The 19,731-nt window shown below is 29.7% G+C and overlaps 2 protein-coding genes across 2 annotated transcripts; one reads left to right on the top strand and one right to left on the bottom strand.

Moving 5' to 3' along the window:
* Nucleotides 1-11,580: 11,580 nt before the first annotated feature.
* Nucleotides 11,581-16,982, top strand: LOC111302948 (NADP-dependent malic enzyme-like). The gene is made up of 18 exons (XM_022898866.2): nt 11,581-12,363; nt 13,105-13,300; nt 13,434-13,585; nt 13,670-13,775; nt 13,879-13,944; nt 14,192-14,287; nt 14,399-14,470; nt 14,552-14,635; nt 14,756-14,854; nt 15,071-15,118; nt 15,201-15,254; nt 15,368-15,466; nt 15,555-15,644; nt 15,739-15,816; nt 15,966-16,040; nt 16,137-16,227; nt 16,396-16,524; nt 16,640-16,982. Exons 1-18 carry the CDS (start codon nt 12,239-12,241, stop codon nt 16,726-16,728), a joined length of 1,749 nt encoding a protein of 582 aa, XP_022754601.2. The 5' UTR covers nt 11,581-12,238; the 3' UTR covers nt 16,729-16,982.
* A 161-nt stretch (nt 16,983-17,143) lies between these two features.
* On the bottom strand, nt 17,144-18,827 carry LOC111302950 (uncharacterized). The gene is made up of 3 exons (XM_022898868.2): nt 18,651-18,827; nt 18,312-18,461; nt 17,144-17,327 (listed from the first exon to the last, which is right to left on the bottom strand). Exons 1-3 carry the CDS (start codon nt 18,713-18,715, stop codon nt 17,276-17,278), a joined length of 267 nt encoding a protein of 88 aa, XP_022754603.2. The 5' UTR covers nt 18,716-18,827; the 3' UTR covers nt 17,144-17,275.
* Between the last annotated feature and the right edge of the window lie 904 nt (nt 18,828-19,731).

Raw genomic sequence — 19,731 nt, forward strand, 5'->3', positions numbered from 1 at the left:
AAAGTTTAAATGAGAATGTTTAAATGTTGGATGCGAGTCTTGCAAGTTGCAAATACAAATTCTGAAATCTTGCAAACTGAATTCTTGCACATCTAAAATTTTGTGAATCAAATTATGGTGAAACTGAAATTTTGATAATCAAATTTCAGTGAATTCTTACGAAGCTGAAAGGTTCTTGCGAATCTGGACCTTTGAATTTTGAACTCAAATTGTGAATCTTTGAGTTCCCTTTACAAATCCCATCAGACATGATCTATGACTCATTTGGTCATGATTGTCCAGAAGCAATTTATTTTTTTCAAAGTTCTATTGCCTCTATTTAGATGAGCAATTTACTTTTTCCAAAGTTTTGTCGCCTTTGTTTAGAAGAACAATTTATTTTTTCAAAGTTTTGTTGCCTCTGTTTAGAGGAGCAATTTATATTTCCAAAGTTGTGGTGCCTCTGTTTAGAGGAGCAATTTATTTTTTAAAGTTGTGGTGCCTTTGTTTAGAGGAGCATTTTACTTTTCAAAGTTGTGGTGCCTCTGTTTAGAGGAACATTTTATTTTTTCAAAGTTATGGTGCTTCTATTTAGAGGAGCATTTTATTTTTCAAAGTTGTGATTGCCTCTGTTTAGAAGAGCAATTTATTTTTCAAAGTTGTGGTGCCTCTATTTAGATGAGCAATTTTTTTTTCTAAAGTTGTGGTACTTCTGTTTAGATGATCAATTTATTTTTTCAAAGTTGTAAAGCTTTTGTTTAGAGGAACTTTGCTTACTTTTTCAAAAACAAAAACAAAAGAACAAAAAAAAAAAATGAATGTGTCGGGGCGATCATATGTAGGGTATCTACGTCTTTGCACAATTTTTATTGTATAGAAAATGTACAAAGAGGGACAGCTGAAGACACCCTAATTGGTCTGGGCCCAAGTCATTAGGCTTGGTCCAATAGGGTCTTGGCCTTAGCCTATCAGACTTGGCTCAATGGGATCTAGGTGTTAGGCATAATTGTTTATTACTTTTTTATGGGCTTTATTTTATTTTATTTTATTTATTTTTCTTTTCATTTTAGTTAATGACAGGATAATAAAAAAAAATAAAAATTTGGGCGTGTTTAGGAGTAATGGTAGAGTTACAATTGGTCTTAATTTCCTTAGGTTCAAGGATAATGTAAAAATCCAATCAAAGGTGGGATTTAGAGTTAATTAGGAACTCTCCTAATTTAATCTATAAATACCCTTACTGATTAGAGGCAGGAGGACACGAAAAATAGAACACAGAAAACAGAAACAAAAGAAAAGAGGTGTTTGAAAGGGTTAAAGCAATTTTAGAGTTTTTTAGGAAATTTTCAAAATTTTTGGCGATTTTTTTCTAGGAATTTTCTAGAAAAATCCAGATTCCGACAAATTTTTCTGCCAAACTTGAATTTTTTGACCAGATTTTTCAATTTTCGTCATATTTTTTCATTGTTTGATTAAATATTCAATCGAAAACTGGGTTTTCTTAGAGAGAGGGAAGAGAGAGAGAAAGAAATGAGGCATCTAAAGAAAATTGAAAGCTTTTGCCTTTTATACTTTCAAAAAACGACATCATTTTGTCATTAATAAATCCTAGAGGATCTGCATATTTTACCATTAGACCAACCCGACCTAATCGTAACCCGGGTCTGACCCGTGTGCCAGCTGACCCTTGGAGCGAAGCCGTTCACCTTTGAGCCGTTTTTCTCTCTCAAGCCGAGTCATTTTCATTTTTTTTTTGGTATTTTTAATTTTAATTTTTTAATTATTTTTTATTTATGTGTTTGTTTATTTTAGGAGTATTTTTGCATGATTTAATTTAATAAAAATGAAATAAAAAAGAAATAAAAATTTTGAGAATAAATAGTAATTATCTAATGATGAAATTTATAGAAATTTCAAATGGTAAATTTTTATAAAATTTTTAGGTGAGAAATTTTGTCTAAATTTGTCTCAAATTGTGGAATAATTTAGATAAATTTCAATAACAATAATTAATATTTATTTTCAAACAAAAAAAATAAAATATAAAAACATAAAAATATAAAAATTTTAGAATTAAATACAAATTACCTCTCGGTGAGAAATTTTCCCTAAATTTGATCCAAATGGTGGAATAATTTAGATGAAATTTCAATAAAAATAATTGTCGTATTATTTTCTTTCTAAGAAAAAAAATTTCTAAATGGGCCAAAATGGTAAAAATTTTAGAAATTTAAAAAGAGAAAATATTTTTAATTTGGCCCAAATGGTGGAATAATTAGATATATTTTCATCAAAAAAATAATTAAATATATTTTCGACAACGGAGCCTCTTCAAGATATCAAATGGGATTCTTGAATATTCTTAAGGTGAAGAAATATTTTCAAGAGTTCTACCAGATTAATAGAAGAATTTTATAAATTATTTTCAATATTTCAACATAAAATTTTAAAATAATTAGACTTAAGACTATAGGATGAATTCAAAATAATATGGTACCATCCTTTGGATGGGCATGTGGGGGTGCTATAACCTTCCTCACATGTAACCGACTCTCAAACTCTGTTCTAGTTAGTAGACCCAAACCTATTCTTTTAGGGACCTTTAGTTCAACTTAAAAGTTTCTTAAAAGGATAGATTCCTTAGGTAACCAATCACACCTAGATAAAAAAGATTGGTGGTGACTCCATTTATTAAATCTAACTATAGATTTTTGAATCTATATGTTATGATAGGGTTGAACTATGTTAAATTATTGTCTCTTATGTATTTAATTGATCATTTATTTATGCTTTTACTAGCTTTGATGGTTAATTGATTTGAGATTTTTTACCTAACAAGTGATATCAAAGCTATCGTGACCTTATAAATGATATCAAGCTGAAGGTTCAAGATATGAGAAGATGTAACCCCAGAAAAGCTCGATTCAAGATAAGAGTTTGAGTTTATGCTTTGAAGATTAATTATTGATTTGCATGAAACTTAAAGACACATAAGATAAGATAGTTACGTGACTTTCATTATAGGTAAAGCCATGTGTAGTATGAAAACAGATGATTTGATGGAGTTTGAGTTAAGGTAGAGATTGTTGAGAATAATAACTCAAATCCTATAAAAGATTTGTTTAGGATTCGTTAAATATTACTTAATGGACAAGAAGACTTGCAAGAGAATAATTCTAAAAAATAAAAATTTTTTATAGGCAAGTTTGTATACTTATAAGTAAGAGAAGTTTTTACAGGTTAGGTATAAGAAAAAGATGTAAGAGAGTTATAAGATTTTATGGGATAAACATCTCATAGGATTACTGGAGATTTACGTCTTATGGGTGTATATGTTTGAATATTTATGAGTGGACTAGAAGAGACTAAGAGGATTCACATAAGTATGGGTGTGTGAATGTATATGGGTGTGTGTTTGTTTAAGTTGAGAATACTTTATAGGTCTAAAGGAGATTAAGAGGGTCTATGAGTTTAATTGTGAGTGCTTGATTTGATATTTGTTTGGAATTTTCTACAATAAATGGATTTTTTCTCTCATTTGTAGATGTAAGTCGATTGGACTGAACCATGTTAGATTGCTGTCTTTTATGTGAACAGTTAATTGATTTAGGGCTTTTTGCCTGACAAAAAAATCCAAATTTTAATTCATATGGGCGAAACATCACACAACAAATCAAAACTATCACATACACGAACACTCAAGACAAGAGCTCTATCTTCATATGTTAATGAATTACAAATAACATTAACATGAATTCATGCTAATCAAAAGCACCATTAGTTGTAGAATCTAGACTCCATAATTTGGAGCTAAATTTCTCAAGTATTCATTCATAGGGAAAACTACCATAGTTAATAGCAAATGAATCTAGCAACCTAATAAAATTCTTTTTTTAAAAAATAAATATAAGCAAAAAGTAATAGCTAAAACTACATATTTGTTAACAAATGCCAAAACCGGTAATTACCCAAATAAATAAATAACCCTTAAAAGAGAAAAGAAATAGTTTCATTACCTCAGCTTTTGTAAATCTCGAGAAAACCAATCTCTATCTCTATCTTGGGCATTGATAATCCATCAAACTTGCCAAAAATAGTTTTTTATTTTTATTTAAAGACAAAAGATAGAAACTTTAAACTTTTCCCTCTATAAATTGGAAAGGGGGGCTTTTAGTAAATTATTTAGGATTAAGGAATCTCTAAAATTATATAATTTGGAAAACCCTAATGTCTTAAAGTTTTAAGTACAGTGTGCTGTATGCTAAATGCCGGTTTAAGTGCCATTGAAGTTTTGGATTCAATTTGTTATTATTGCCTGCCTTTACTCTTATTTTTGTCTTTTTTTTTTTTCCTTCAGATCGGAGAGTAAAAAAGCCTAAGACTTCAGGGTCATTTTTAAATAAGAGTTAGTTTAGCATTATTATTGTAATTAAAAAAATTTTAAGTTGAAAAAGTATGATTAAAAAGTATGATAAAAAAAATGTTTGATTAAAAATTTTAAATGATTATTGTTGTGAATAAATATTGTAAATTATTAAAATATTTAAAAATATATAATAAAAATATATTAAAATATAAAATAATAAAATGATTTTTATTCTAAATATATTTTTCATTGTAAAGCATTTGTAAAGTTTTTTTATTTGAATTGAAAATTTTAAATTTTAAATTAAAAATCAAAGTTTTTTATTATTTCATATTACATTTAGGTAAAAAAATAATTTTTCAATATAAAAAATATTTTCAACATTAATGCTATACGAAACTTGCCTAACAGTTGTATTGTTAAATTGAATCAAATGTAGAATTCAAAAAATGAAAATTTTCACCCAAAATAAGAAAATTTGTTGAGAATAAATCATGGGCTGAGTTTTTTATATTTGGACCTTGGACTACTCATGAACAAACTAAAAGTGGGTTCATGTCTCTGACTCTGACTACCACATAGGCCATTGTGCTTCCACTTTTGGTAATATACATTATCAGAAAAATGTCTTTAGCATTGATAGGATTTTACTGAAGAAATTTTTTTATTAGCAATTATCAACATAATACCAATGAATATAATTATAAAAAAAATTCAAAATCACTAATGGAATACCGATGGAATTTACCAACGGACTTTGCTTTATTGATATTCAATAGGTACATATTTGGCAAGAATTAGAGCGAGAATTACCAACGGGATTTTCTATCAGTAAAAAATTATGTAAAAAAATAATAAATAAAGGGTGTTATTTATTGACAGAATTTTTATTGGTAATTCATCAGAAAGTTGTTTAAATTTCAAAACCCCCAATCCCTAAATCATGAAATCCCCAAATTTCAATATTTCAATCCTTAAACTCTCTCTCTCTCTCTCTCCCTTTTTCCCCCACTGCCTAAACCTTTTTTTTTTTTTTATCATTCTCCACCATCAGTGCTGCTCCCCACAATCTACACTCAGTGGAAGATTTTGAATTTATTTACAGATGTTAAATGACTACATGGAAGACTTTTATGCAAATATCAAGGTTGGTTGTATATTTACTTTTCTATTATTCAATTGTACTTAGAATTTTCCCCCCCATTTTTCCACATATCAAAAGTCTTTTAGGTTGTTTTGTTAGCTTGCTTCAACTTATGCACCATATTTTTTCTTCTCATCGTTTCAAATCTAGTAAGAGATAGATGTGAAATTAAACTAAGGAAAAAAAAAGGATTGTCAAATGCGTGGGTTGAATATAAACATTAGGGCTAGGCTTCTAGATTGGAGTTCAGTATGATAAACTGTTAGGGAAATATGATGGCGTGTATGTAAACTTTATTATTATTATTTTTTGTATGTGTTTTCATAATATTCTTGCTATATATTACTTTTTGTTGCATGATAGAAACTTTTAGAAGGATTGATATTTTTGTCAATCATATGGTTTTTTAAAAAATGGTTTTTAATTTATTCATGTTGAATGTGTTTGAAGTTTTTCAACATGGATGCTTTAATTTGGTAATCCTATTAGAATTGAGGATACAATTAAATAATATATCTTATGTGGAGGAATTTTTATCTAAATGAAAAGATACTATTTTAATACTTTGAGTTTAATGGACAAACAGTATAAGCAAATAATAATAATAATAATAATAATAATAATAAAACAGTGCAGGGAAATCATAAAGGAAACCTTTTGGATTGAATTGACATTTTTCATCAGAGTTTTATAACAAAGTATAAAAGATCCATATTCAAGACCTCATTCATAAGACCATGATGTGCTTGGTGTGGCATTCCTTGTTTTCCTCAACATTATGAATTATAGCTTCATGTCATTTTGAAATTCATGTTGTCGGCTATCTAGGCTTTATTTTTTGTTTCATGGAATTAATTCTTTTATGTGAGTCATTTCTTTTTACCATTCATTTTCCATTTGTTACGTAATTTGTTGGTCATGTTGGTCATACCGCAAGGTGAAAAGAACCTGATATTTTCAATGCCCTCCATTTTGTGATGCAATGGTTAGGCTTGACAAAGTAAAGGTTTGTATGCAAATATGTCAAGTGATGTAAGCATTTTAAGTTTCTTCTATGGTCTTCTCTAGTTGATGTAATTTAGTTAGGTACATCTTATTATGAAGCATTTTGCTGCTTTAACAAAATGAATAAATTGCAGGAGCTTACCTTTAAGTTTAACCCTTGGTAAGTTATTTAGTCATTAGCATCTTACTTATTTTAGATATCTATGAACAATTTATTGCAAATCTCTTAATGCATATATATGTAAAAGAATAATGTGATATGCCAAATTGCTAAGTAGGAATTTTTTTCATAAGGTAGAGTGTAGATCTAAGAATAAATCCTCCTACTTCAGTGATAAACAAAATGATTGCAGGTGAGAATTTGATTTCTTTCTTCTAACCAATTTTTGAGGGTTTCCATAAATCCTTCACGCTCCAATCTTTTACGTACAATATCTTTAAAAAAGTTTATTTATGGTAATTGAAAGACATTGTGCATGTTTTATTCCCGTTCTCCCACTTTGTTAATCTTTGATGAAATTGCACAAACTTTGAGAAAGTTAGTTTACTACATTATCTTGGGCTAGAACAAGAAACTATCCTCCTTGTTTAATTGCTTAAAAATACAAATTGAGCTATGTTGAAGTTTACAGAATCTTTTAAGCTATGTTTTCCTTTAGTGATTTATTCTTTTATGGCTAAAACTAGGTATGCAAATAAAGTTCATGTGAAAAGCTCCAAGTTTTTGTGTATTGGAATATAATTTTGAACCTTTGATTCAAATGATTTTGTACTCATGTTGTGATAACTAGTGCTTTCAAACATATTGGATTCAGGTTGATGAGCCAACATGTAATTGGTTTTCATTTAGAGACATTTTTAGCTATCTTGGTTAGAGAAAATTTGGTAGTATAAGAAAATAAAATAGTCGAGCTGCAAACTTTTTGCAGATAACAGGCCACATCTTTTGCCCTTGCATAGCTTAAACCAATTTTGATGATTGTAGTATAATGTGATATTGAGCTATTGAACAACATTATGAATTTGTAATATGAAACTACTAACATGCTAAAAAGTGAATAAGGTGATCTTTAATTCTCTTTTGTCTCTTTCTTCTCATTTAAGCAAGTTCTTAAAATTGTTTTCAATTTCAAATGGGTTTTAAATCTTTTAGGCAATTTTCTAAATAGAAAAGGGTTTCGATGAGTTAGAATTTTGAATTCATTAGAATTGCTCTACTTTTATTACTTCCACTCCTCTTGTTATTCTTTTCATTTGGATTTTTCATGAGTCCATTAACTAGTATCTTTGTTGGTTATTATGACATTTTTTTTTAGCATGCATTTATGATAGAATTTAGCTGTTGACTCTTGTAGCAATTCTTTACTATTTTGAAATATAAGACATTTCATCTGGCAAATTGAAAGGAGATCTATAAAAGAGAAGGCAATATTCTAGCACAAGTTGAAAAGGCAATGTTAATGCTAAAAGTAAGTTTGATTCTTTTATTTGAAACAATTATCATCTACTTATGTTAATTATTTTTAGTTAGTAAGAGCTCATATTTTATTGTCTAATTCCACTGATGAGGAAATTTTGGTTTACGATCATTAAAGATCTTTGTTTTATGCACGTGCTAAATTTTATGATGTGTCAGATGACGATGAGTCTAATTTTTCACAAATTAACTAGGTTCTTTTTTGACTTGCCTTGATCATCACAATGTAAAGGTCTCTCTAACATTTCACATCCTTTCGCTGTCTGTTTACATAACTTTTAATTTTTTGTACAACTTTATGTGAATTCTGTAATTTAGATTTTGGGTTTAATTCCTAAATAAATGGTTAGCAGGATTTGTGTTGTACAAAATTAAGACTATTGCTAAGTTGATTTTTGCTTTTAGTTAAGAGATTATTATTCTTTTTGTTATTTGACATGGCACAATGAGATTCAATAGACTGAAACTTACTATTTTAGATTTTATTTGAAGATTTTGTGAGGGGAATAACACTAATAGTTGGATTTTTTTCTCAAATTTTAGGTTTTCAATTGCTTTGGTCAATACTTTTTCTTGCATTTTGAAGCCTTTTAGCTTGGGATCTCTCCTATTTTTATTGCATTCCTACAGTTTATGAGACGATAATGAGGCAAAAAAATATATAGTTATAGCCTTGAGGTGGGTGGAACAAGAGAAAATGGTTTGGCAAGGGTGCCCAAAAGCATAAGGGATAATCATTCAAAGTTTCATGACAATTTTGATGGTCTCATTATCCAAAGCAACATGGCTTTGTTCTTCTTAGGGATGATAGGAAAGAATTGAAGCTTAGAGTAATAGGATTCTATTTTATTATGATAGCAAGTAGATTGGTTTATGTGAAGTATTTTACAATAGTTGAAGGGAATTGTGCTATTTATGTCGAATTTAAAATTCATAAATAACTTTGTAAAACATTATTATATTCTTTTATAAATAAAATGTAGTATTTTATTTATTTATTTTTTCTATTTATGTATATTTTAATATTTGTTTATTTATTTTAAAAATTAAATTAAAAAAATTAGAATAAAATGATAAAAATTACAAACAAAATATAATTGAAAAATAAAAATTACTGAGGGATTACCAATAGATTTTACTAGTAGAATATACCGATGGATTACCAATACTTTAATTGATGGATTATCAATTGAATTACTAACAAAATTATTATTGACGAAAAATTTCATCGATAATTACCGATAAATTTTACATATTAGATGAAATAGTATTAACTTGTCTATTACAAACGAAATATATGTTATTACCGTCAAAAAATTATTTTGATAAAAGCTAGTTTTTGATAATGATAGTAAATTAGAATTATAATTGCCCAATCCATCAAATCGTGAGATTATTATTATTATTATTATTATTATTATTATTATTATTATTATTATACTAAAAGGAAAAAACTAGAAAACTCTATAAGCATCTTATTAAAAAAAAAAGGGACTAATTATTTTCCAATTTTAAAACGGTTATTTTACAAAATTATTAGTAGATGATAGTGTTGTTGCCATTAATGATAAGTTTAGAGATTGAATTTTTGCCTATGCTAGATTTCTTTATAAAAAAAAAAAATTGTAATTTAAAAATATAAAAAATTATAAATATTGATATTTAAAATTTAAATTTACTATATATTATTTTTAAAAATATTTATATAAATCAAATGAGTTAAATAATATTTATAAGTTTACAAACTAAGGTAGAATTTGCTTGGCATGTAACTAATTTCACATTTCATCTTCAAATTTTAAAAATTGATGAGTTATATAGGCAATGTAAAGAAATTAAAAAAAAAAAAAATCTGGTTATGACTTAATAATACAATACTTTTAATTTTTTGAATAAAGTACAGTACTTTTGTGTTGCCTGAGCTTCGCATTTAATGCTAATGCTAAATAATGCAAACTTGATTCTTTGAATAAACTCAATTTTTTTTTTAAATTGATTTTATTACAGTTTCATTGGGAGGGTATTTTGGGTGAAATAAATGCATGCACTTTTTGAATTGTCATGAAAGGACGATTTCAAAGCTTTCTTTTTTTATTTAACGTGTTGACTCATTTGCTCATCAAGATTTCATTCACACCATGTAATTTGAACATTAAAAATTGAACCGTTGAATAATAAAATTAGAGGAGGTCAACAAAAAGGAATAACAAATTAATGGAAACTGGCTGTTAGTGTACTCATATTTTCAAAAATACATGCATGATGTTTTAAATAGTTAAGGTTAATGTCATAAATGAATGAACTTTAATTATAATAAAATATTTAATATGATATTTAAATTTTAAAAATTTTTAATATAATATTTGAATTATGATTTATTAATTAAAATGATATTTATTTTTATAATAATTAAATTTAAATGATATATGACGAACAAACAATCATTGAGTATAATATTAGTTAATAAATTTATAATTTTAATATCACATTAAAAATTTAAAATTCAAATAATACGTTAAATATTTTATTATAATTTAAAAATTATTTATGATATTAATTCAAAAAACTATATAAATAACATTTGTCTAGTTGTCTATGTTCAAGATTTTATATTGAATTGGACACACCCATTATATGAGTAAAAAGAATAATACTTTATGTTTTGAAAGAAAATAATATTTAAAAATAAGATAATACATATATCTTTAATTTTATTTTTAATATTATTACAGTATTTGTTTTTATTTATTTTTCAATTAAATTATTTTCATGAATCAAGTAATATCAATTTAGTCAGTTATTTTATAATAATATAGATTATTAACTGAAAAGCAGTTAAACAGTGTTGTATACGTTAAGAAAAGGAAGAAAATTTCAAAGAAAGTACATAAGTGGGAATACAAAGAAGGTTTTTAATAAGAAACAAAAAATCAACTAGAATTATAATTTGCATGGCAAATGGAAAGACGGTATTTAGTTGATCAAACGAGTACTTGACTATACTTCTGCACCCCAACATTGAACAAGGACATGAATGTTCTAATGCCAATTATTCATCTTTTGGAAAAATGATGAAAATATTTAGTAAAAGTTAGAAAAATACTGCAAAAATTAGCTTTGAAAATGTTTTGAGAGGAGGAAATAGGGCTTTGCGGGGCGGCTGAAGAAAAAAGTTGCAACCAATTTCGACGTTTCTTGACCATTCTTTTCTTATCGCAGGTCCAACTCACCTATGTACAATCGTTCACGTAAGCTCCACCTCATCATTCAAAACACTATTAGCAAAAATATTATTTTTAAAAAATTTTTATATTTAATACATTATTTTTATTAAATTAAAAAAAAAAAACAATACATTAATTATATTTTAAAATATAACCATAATCAATGTTATTAAATACCAGTTATTGTTTTCTTTTACGTATAAATTATTATTATTATTATTATTAGTTGTAATATTTCAAACAATTTTAGATCTCACAAGGGCACTAGTTAATTGGAATTTGGAAAGTGAATTTTATATTAAATCTAAAAATATATTATTATTAGAAAATTTTATCTTAAAAAAAAAAACAACAAATAAAATGATCAGGGAGCGAACGAGAAAACAGGAAATAGAACTAAAGCAGAAGCATAACGAACAAGGGAAAAGCCTTTCTCAAAGTAGTGAATTAGATTACCATTTCCCTCTCTAGACACGCGGGAAGCAAACAGGAAAGAAAGGAAAGAGCAAGACTTTTACTTTTTCTCTCTCTAGAAAAACGCGGAAAACATATTGCGTTTCACAGTAGGCAGGCAGTCAGTCGTTTCCACGTTCCTCTCCTTCCAAACGGGATGCTTTCATTGAAACGACTACTGGTACCAATTACCATCATTTTTTCAACTATTCCCACATTGCAACTTTGCTTATGACTTTGACATTTCTTTTAGACAAAATGAAATTAAAATATTTGTCCGAAGAACTTTTTGAATAACCATTTCTTCCATTTGATCAATTTATACTTGTTTTTATTCCCTTTGACATTGAAAACATAAAAAAAAAAGGCACCAACCTTTGATTTTTACAATCTTTTTGGGTTTTCCTTTCCTTTTACTTTGCCTATAAAAAGGGTTGGTTTTTGTTTTCTGAAACATAAAGGCAAAAGCTTGTTTTTCTTTGCCCTGTTTCTCTGGTCTTTTTTTTTTTTTTCCAAGCTTCCTTTGATTGCAGAGATCGGTGTTGGGTGGAGAAGAAAGAAAATATTGGTCTTTATTATTGCAGAGAACAATGATGAACGATGGTGATTTAGTGGATAGCAAGTGCGCTGTTGCCGGTGGTGTTGAGGATATGTACGGTGAGGATAGTGCCACGATGGATCAGCCTATCACTCCTTGGACTGTCTCTGTTGCCAGGTGATTTATTCAGATTTCTTTACCAATGCCAATAGTTTCTTCCTTCAATTTTCTGTTTTTGTTTTATGGTATAGTATATATTTAGATTTTTGGTGTGTTAAAAGTGATATTCATTTCATCTAATCTTCTTTAAAGTCTGAACTACTAGTAATAATTGTTGTTCAGACATTTTAGATCTAAAAAAACCACAACCTTGATCTGAAAAGCACAAAGATAATACCTTTGTTGATCTTTGGGAATAAAGTTTCTGTTGGTAATATGATGCCAATAGCTAAATTTTCTACCATATTTGTATTTCTGTCAATTTTCTTTTCTTTTTTTTTTTTTGATAAATGAAAGGGAAAAGCAATTTTCTGTCAATTTCCTTTTGGTACAAATCTGTTAAATTTTCTACAAGACTGCAAATTGCATCAAATATGACTAATACAAAACTCGTTTCTGTTGTTTACATACTCACTGCCACAATAGAAAATTTTGACTTGTTTTATTCTTCATTAATAATTTCAACGATGATAACATTTTTGGCTTTTCAGTGGTACAGAAACTGAAACTTACAAACAAAGTGATAACTAAACAGAAAAACTGCCGTTATTTCTGCCTTTTTATACACTTATCCCCTTCACTGGCTTTGAAATGTCTTAGTTGATTTGAAGTTTCCAAATTTAGAAAAAAAAAAGATCATGATTTGAAGATTTTGGTTATCTCTCAACTCAAGTTAGATCTTTGTTATTCTTGTTGCAGTGGGTATTCCTTAATGCGGGACCCACGTCACAACAAAGGGCTTGCCTTCACTGAGAAAGAGAGAGATGTCCACTACTTGCGTGGCCTTTTGCCCCCTGTTGTTCTAAGTCAGGAGCTTCAGGAGAAGAAGCTGATGCATATCCTTCGCCAATATAAAGTTCCTTTGCAACGATACATGGCCATGATGGATCTTCAGGTACTTGTTCACGCCTTGCATTCCGCACATTGGATGACTTTTAACAGATTGAATCCTTTTTTGTGACTCATAGACTAGTGATATGGCACCTATTGACAACTTAACTTTACTGATGGTCGGTTGCATTTTGCAGGAGAGGAATGAACGACTTTTCTACAAGCTTCTCATTGATAACGTGGAGGAACTGCTCCCAGTTGTGTACACTCCAACTGTTGGGGAGGCTTGCCAAAAATATGGCAGCATTTTCAGGCGCCCTCAGGGTCTTTACATCAGTTTGAAAGAAAAGTATGTATTTGATTTTGTCCTTTGTATGTATTCCTTTTATGTGTTACCGTTGCACAACAATAACTAAGCACCACAATCTATCAGGGGGAAGATTCTTGAAGTATTGAAAAACTGGCCTGAGAGAAGTGTTCAAGTTATTGTTGTCACTGATGGTGAGAGAATTTTGGGACTTGGAGATCTTGGTTGCCAGGTAAAGTGATATCTGTGTTGACGCTGTGAGTTGAAACAGCGATCATGTCTCTCTCTCTCTTGTAGGCCAACTTATTGATTTTTAATATTATGATTGTTTTCAGGGAATGGGTATACCTGTAGGAAAACTTTCTCTGTACACAGCTTTGGGGGGAGTCCGTCCCTCTGCAGTAAGCATTACTAAAACTACTCTGATTCATGATTGATTTTTTTTTTCCACTTATTCCCCAATGGATGAGTTTGTAGTGAAAATTTTGGTTACAGTAATACCACAGTAGTTTCGTAATTGAATATATGATGTTGATTCAACTTTCTATATCATTTAGGTTTTCTGCAGCTTAACCAAACAGTATAAAATGTTTCCTAAATCTGCTACTGATATTTAATTAATTTACAACCTTCATTCAATATTTGCAGTGCTTGCCCATAACTATTGATGTTGGGACAAACAATGAGAAGTTGTTAAATGATGAGTTTTATATTGGCCTCAGGCAAAGGAGGGCAACTGGACAGGTTTGGTGATTTTCCTTTGCTTCTACATATTTCCATCCGGTCATAATTTGTTATGCCATAAGTGTATTTACTTATCTGAAATACTGAGGTGCATCAATTTCCATGGTGTAGGAATATGCTGAACTTCTTCATGAGTTCATGTCTGCAGTTAAGCAGAATTATGGAGAGAAAGTTCTGGTACAGGTAATCATCAGTTCATGTTCATTTTAGGCCTTTCTGGGCTTTACATACTCTGTTCTCTGAAAAGCTAAGCCTGATTTTCAGTTTGAAGATTTTGCAAATCACAACGCATTTGAGTTGTTGGCAAGATATAGTTCTACACATCTTGTTTTCAACGACGATATACAGGTAATAGGCTCTAACTAAATTCTCCTCTTCCTTTTTCCTTCATAGTGGTAACATTATTTTAGTTTTGAGAAATATTCTTCCTTATTTGGCAACTCTCATAGGGCTCTTTCATAATTGCAGGGTACAGCTTCTGTGGTGCTGGCTGGGCTTCTTGCAGCCCTAAGATTACTTGGTGGAACTCTCGCTGACCATAGGTTCTTGTTCCTGGGTGCTGGAGAGGTAAGGCTCAGTTAAAACAATGACAATAAGGAAACTGAACTTTTCTAGACAATCCCTGCTACTAATTAGTCTGTTCAAGTTTAATCAATTCTTAGCAGTATTTTTCTTTATATCACTTAACCTCCCCCTTTTCCTCCATATTTTTCACTTGTAAAGCGAGAAACCCTATTATACATGTTTAACTTCTTAATTGTGTTTCTTTTTGGGTGTTGATAGGCTGGAACTGGTATAGCTGAGCTCATAGCTCTCGAGATGTCAAAGCAGGTAAGAAATTTATGCATTTTCTTATGCTAAATATTGATTTCTCAGAAATGGTTTATGGCTGAACATATATTGTTCTTGACAGACTGGAAATCCAATTGAAGAGAACCGCAAGAAGATTTGGCTTGTAGACTCAAAGGTACTGTGAATCTCATCTGTACATCTTGTTAAAAAGTTGGTAGCTCTTCTTTCTAAAATTGGCATATTTTTGTTCATCCTTTCTCACTTTGCTGAGCTTGATTTGTGTGGCAGGGTTTGATTGTTGAGTCCCGCAAGGAGTCACTTCAACACTTCAAGAAACCTTGGGCTCATGAGCATGAACCTGTTAAAGAACTCGTAAATGCTGTCAAGGTGTGTAACTTGTATTATTCATCAAGATTCAAAAAGGAATTGTTTCATTTTTTTTTCTTTCTTTCTCACCTTTGTTTTGATTAATCAGGCAATCAAGCCAACTGTCCTGATTGGAACATCTGGAGTCGGAAAACAATTCACAAAGGAGGTTGTTGAGGCCATGGCATCCGTCAATGAGGTTCTTTATCTCTCTCTACCTATATATCTCTGTATGCATGTCTAGATCATCTCAACTGAAGAGTTTTGTACTAATCACAATGGTTGACTTGCAGAAACCACTTATCATGGCTCTATCCAATCCTACCTCACAAGCTGAATGTACAGCAGAAGAAGCATATACATGGAGTGAGGTATGTGACATGCAATTTTCTTCTATGCTCTTTAAGCTGGGATGCCTTATCATAATAGCATGGAATTTGGTAAAGATTCAGGTAAATTAATCTTAAAACTCTCACTATAATCTTTACCTTTTTTCTTTTCTTCCATTTTGTATATGCAGGGTCGTGCAATCTTTGCCAGTGGAAGCCCGTTTGACCCCTTTGAATATAATGGCAAAGTCTTCCTGCCTGGCCAGGTTCCGTCTGTACCTTGAGTATTTTTGAAATTGGAAATTTACTTGCACCCAAATTTTCTTATTCTAGTTGTTATCTTCTTGTTTGACGTCATTCAGGCAAACAATGCTTACATTTTCCCTGGATTTGGTTTGGGTGTGATAATTTCTGGTGCAATTCGTGTACATGATGACATGCTTTTGGCAGCCTGTAAGTGCCTCAACCCACCCAAAAACTGACCTCACTAAAACTGCCTCGCAAAAGCCTTCTATATAATAATACCCTTTTTACCAGTACTCACTAATCATTTGGTTGTTTTTTCTACCCATGCAAATGTTGAGCAATTGGACCTAACTGCACTTTTTTCCCTTGTGACAGCCGAAGCTTTGGCTTCACAAGTGACAGAGGAACACTACAAAAAGGGAATGATTTACCCACCATTCTCCAATATCAGAAAGATATCAGCCAATATTGCTGCTAAGGTTGCTGCCAAGGCATATGAACTTGGTGAGTTCCTGCCTGAAATCTGTTGCATGATCATGTCGCTTTCCTTCTACAATCTGTTAAGCTCTTGAAAACACTGACCTCCATATTCATTTTTACGTTCTTTGATTGTTCCTAGGTCTGGCTTCTCACCTTCCTCAACCTAAGGATCTCGTTAAATACGCGGAGAGCTGCATGTACAGCCCAATCTACAGAACCTTCCGTTGAAATTGAAGTAGAATCCCATTTTGTTAGTTTGCGATTTGCTGGCCTCAGCCTCACTTTGTTTTGCAACTGTTTTCTATTCGCCTTTGTTGTTCATCTCTCCGGTTTTGTGATCCCTCTAGTTCTTGTGATTGAGGTTCATGGCATAGCTATTAGGATCTATTGATTATTTTTCTTCGAATAGAAATTTGTGAGAATACTTTTATATTTTAATCCTATATATTTAAAATGAATCACAACATTCAGTCTTTTTGACACGTATTATGTTTATTATATTTATAAAGTTTTAAATCATATTAGGCCCTTGCAATCATTTGTTCTATGTCTTTACTTTAGAAGTCACAAATACCAGCATGAAAGCTGATCTTTTCATTTATCAAGGTTACACAAACATAAGCTCTGATAGTCTGGCTGCATATTACTGGAGAAAATTTTAGGACATCCTTGAGAAGACATGGTTTCTATCGCATGCCATCCATAACTTGACAGCTCCTTTTCCCTCGAAAAGATTTTGGCTTCAACTTCTCATTTGTCGCAGCAAAAAGCCACCTCACCCCGTTTGGGTTTCACAAGATGCACAGTTTACAATTGTCCATGCACACCTACCGAAAATAGCGATTAAGTTAATCATGGTTATAGGGTCAAAAATAGGGAATTAAGAGAACAGTCGCAAGATACTATTGCAATTCATGGAGGACAAGTTTTGCAGATTGATTTATTAGGTCTAATTTACTGGTTCACAGCCTCCCATATATAAAGTTCCACCAACTACCATATACACCAACACAATTTTGTAGTAAAGGAGTAAATGCTCGTTTGTTAACTGTTGCTCGTTTACAATCACAAACAAAAACTTGCAATGCGCAATGAAAATGATGAAAACCAAAACTGAATCACTTTGCTTTAGCCAACAATATCAACATGGTATCTCTCCTGCCCTGTTCTCTAAAATAACCTAGTACTAGTCATTACTGGTTACTAACCAAAAAAGCTATACCGGGGGATTGACTTTCCACCTAGAATTTAAATACAGGTCAATTATACCATAAGGAAGCATTATCACTGTCATCAAGAGAACATTGAAAATCCCAACCTTCTTATTAACCCCAAGGCAAAATGATATGAGAATCCAAATAGTGATGAAAAACGCGTCAACTATCCAAATTATCATATTTAATACATAAAATTATGATAAGATAAGATAAAATAATATTATAAATAAAATTAGATTAAATAATATTATCTTATCTTATGTTTGATGTGTGAAAGGATTAAAATAAGATAATTTATTTATTAATCAAAATTATCTTTCTTCAAAATTTATATAATTTTTAAAAATATAATAAAATATATAAATTTAATCTCATAAATTAAAAATAATTCTCTATTTTTTCAAAAGATAATGTTATCCTATTGGCATAAGATATTTAATTCTTTTAATAATCTAATTTTTTTATTTAAGTGCATAATAAATATGTAATAAGATAATTAATATCTTATTTTTCACCTAATCTTTATGTGCCAAACATAGCAGTACATGATTAGCTTCATACCAGCCTTTGAGAAAGGAGAGTTTAAGACCATACCCAGGAAACCAGCTGTACTCTTTAACCGGTCGGCTTTTGAGTGGTAAGCCATTTGCTTTACGAAAGATAATTACCTCAAGCACATAGCCATGCGAATTAACATAAGCACCCAGAGGGCCATCACTAGACATCACCAACGTATCACAGAGCCTAGCAATTACAGTCCGAAGAAAAAAAAAAAGACAATTGAATAAAAATTGGTGAAGAGTAGCCCATAGAACTGCATGTTTGTGCATCAAGAACAGAAGAAAGCATGCAACCATATGACGTGGGTGTTCAAACACACAAAAGAGAGAGAGAGAGAGAGAGAGAGAGAGAGAGAGAGAGAGATATAAGTACCTGACAGATCTTACATCGCATACGATCAAGTCCTTTAAGTAACTCAATTTTCCGGGGCAGTCCATATGAAATGCCAATAATTTCCGAAAGCTCCTGCCCTTTGGGTTCAGAGATGGGAATTTTACTTGCAATATAAAAGGATAAAAGATCAGGCTTCTTCACAAGGTCATCCATGCTCGGCATCCCAACTATTTGCAAAACCAAACATTTAATATTGTTGAGATTTAAAAACAAGACCAGGCCAAAAGGAAACAACTACATAAGCAGCCATTTAACATATGTGAATAGAATTTTTCTTATTCTATTTAAATTAAAATTGAATATTAAATATATATATTAAATTTAAATTTTAAATTAAAATATAAAAAAAATGAATAGAATTATATATTTTTATTAATTTTTTATATATTTTTTAAATTTTTATAAAATAAAAATAATTATTTTATATAAAAATTTATTTAAATATTTTAAAAATCTTATTAAATAATATATAAAAATTAAAAAATTTAAATTTAAAAATCGATTAACCCAATCAAACGGAACAAATATAATTGGTTCAAATTAATTTTAAAAAAATATCGATTTAAATTTGAATCAAAATTTAAATATTCATAATACTATACATTATTTTAAAAAATTAAATTAAATTTGAATTATTATCACTTCTATCTTCTTTATTAAAAAGTAAAAGTGTAATGACAAAGTAAGTCTCAACATTATAGTAATATATTCACTTAAATACCTATTCTTTTATTTATTTTAATTGAACCCTTAATTTATTATTTGGTTTCAAATGAACCCAATTTGGATGGAAAATACTAACAACCTCTTAATTCACATATTTTGGAATAGGTCACATTGTAGCCACATCAGATTTTTCCAAGTATATTCATTTGACATTGAATAATAGTTTGAGAATTTAATTGATACAAATAAAAGAATGAAAAATTAATTAAAAATTTTATCATAATTTGCAGGTTTTTATTATGCCAAGATAAAATTTGGAGGAAAAAAATTTTATACTAGTTTTTTATATAGATAATTATTTAATTTTAATTGTAAACAAATGATTTATAAGAAT

Source organism: Durio zibethinus, chromosome 13 (assembly GCF_047325235.1).
Source record: "Durio zibethinus cultivar Kanyao isolate XHJ-2024 chromosome 13, ASM4732523v1, whole genome shotgun sequence".
In the NCBI taxonomy this organism is placed as follows: domain Eukaryota; kingdom Viridiplantae; phylum Streptophyta; class Magnoliopsida; order Malvales; family Malvaceae; genus Durio; species Durio zibethinus.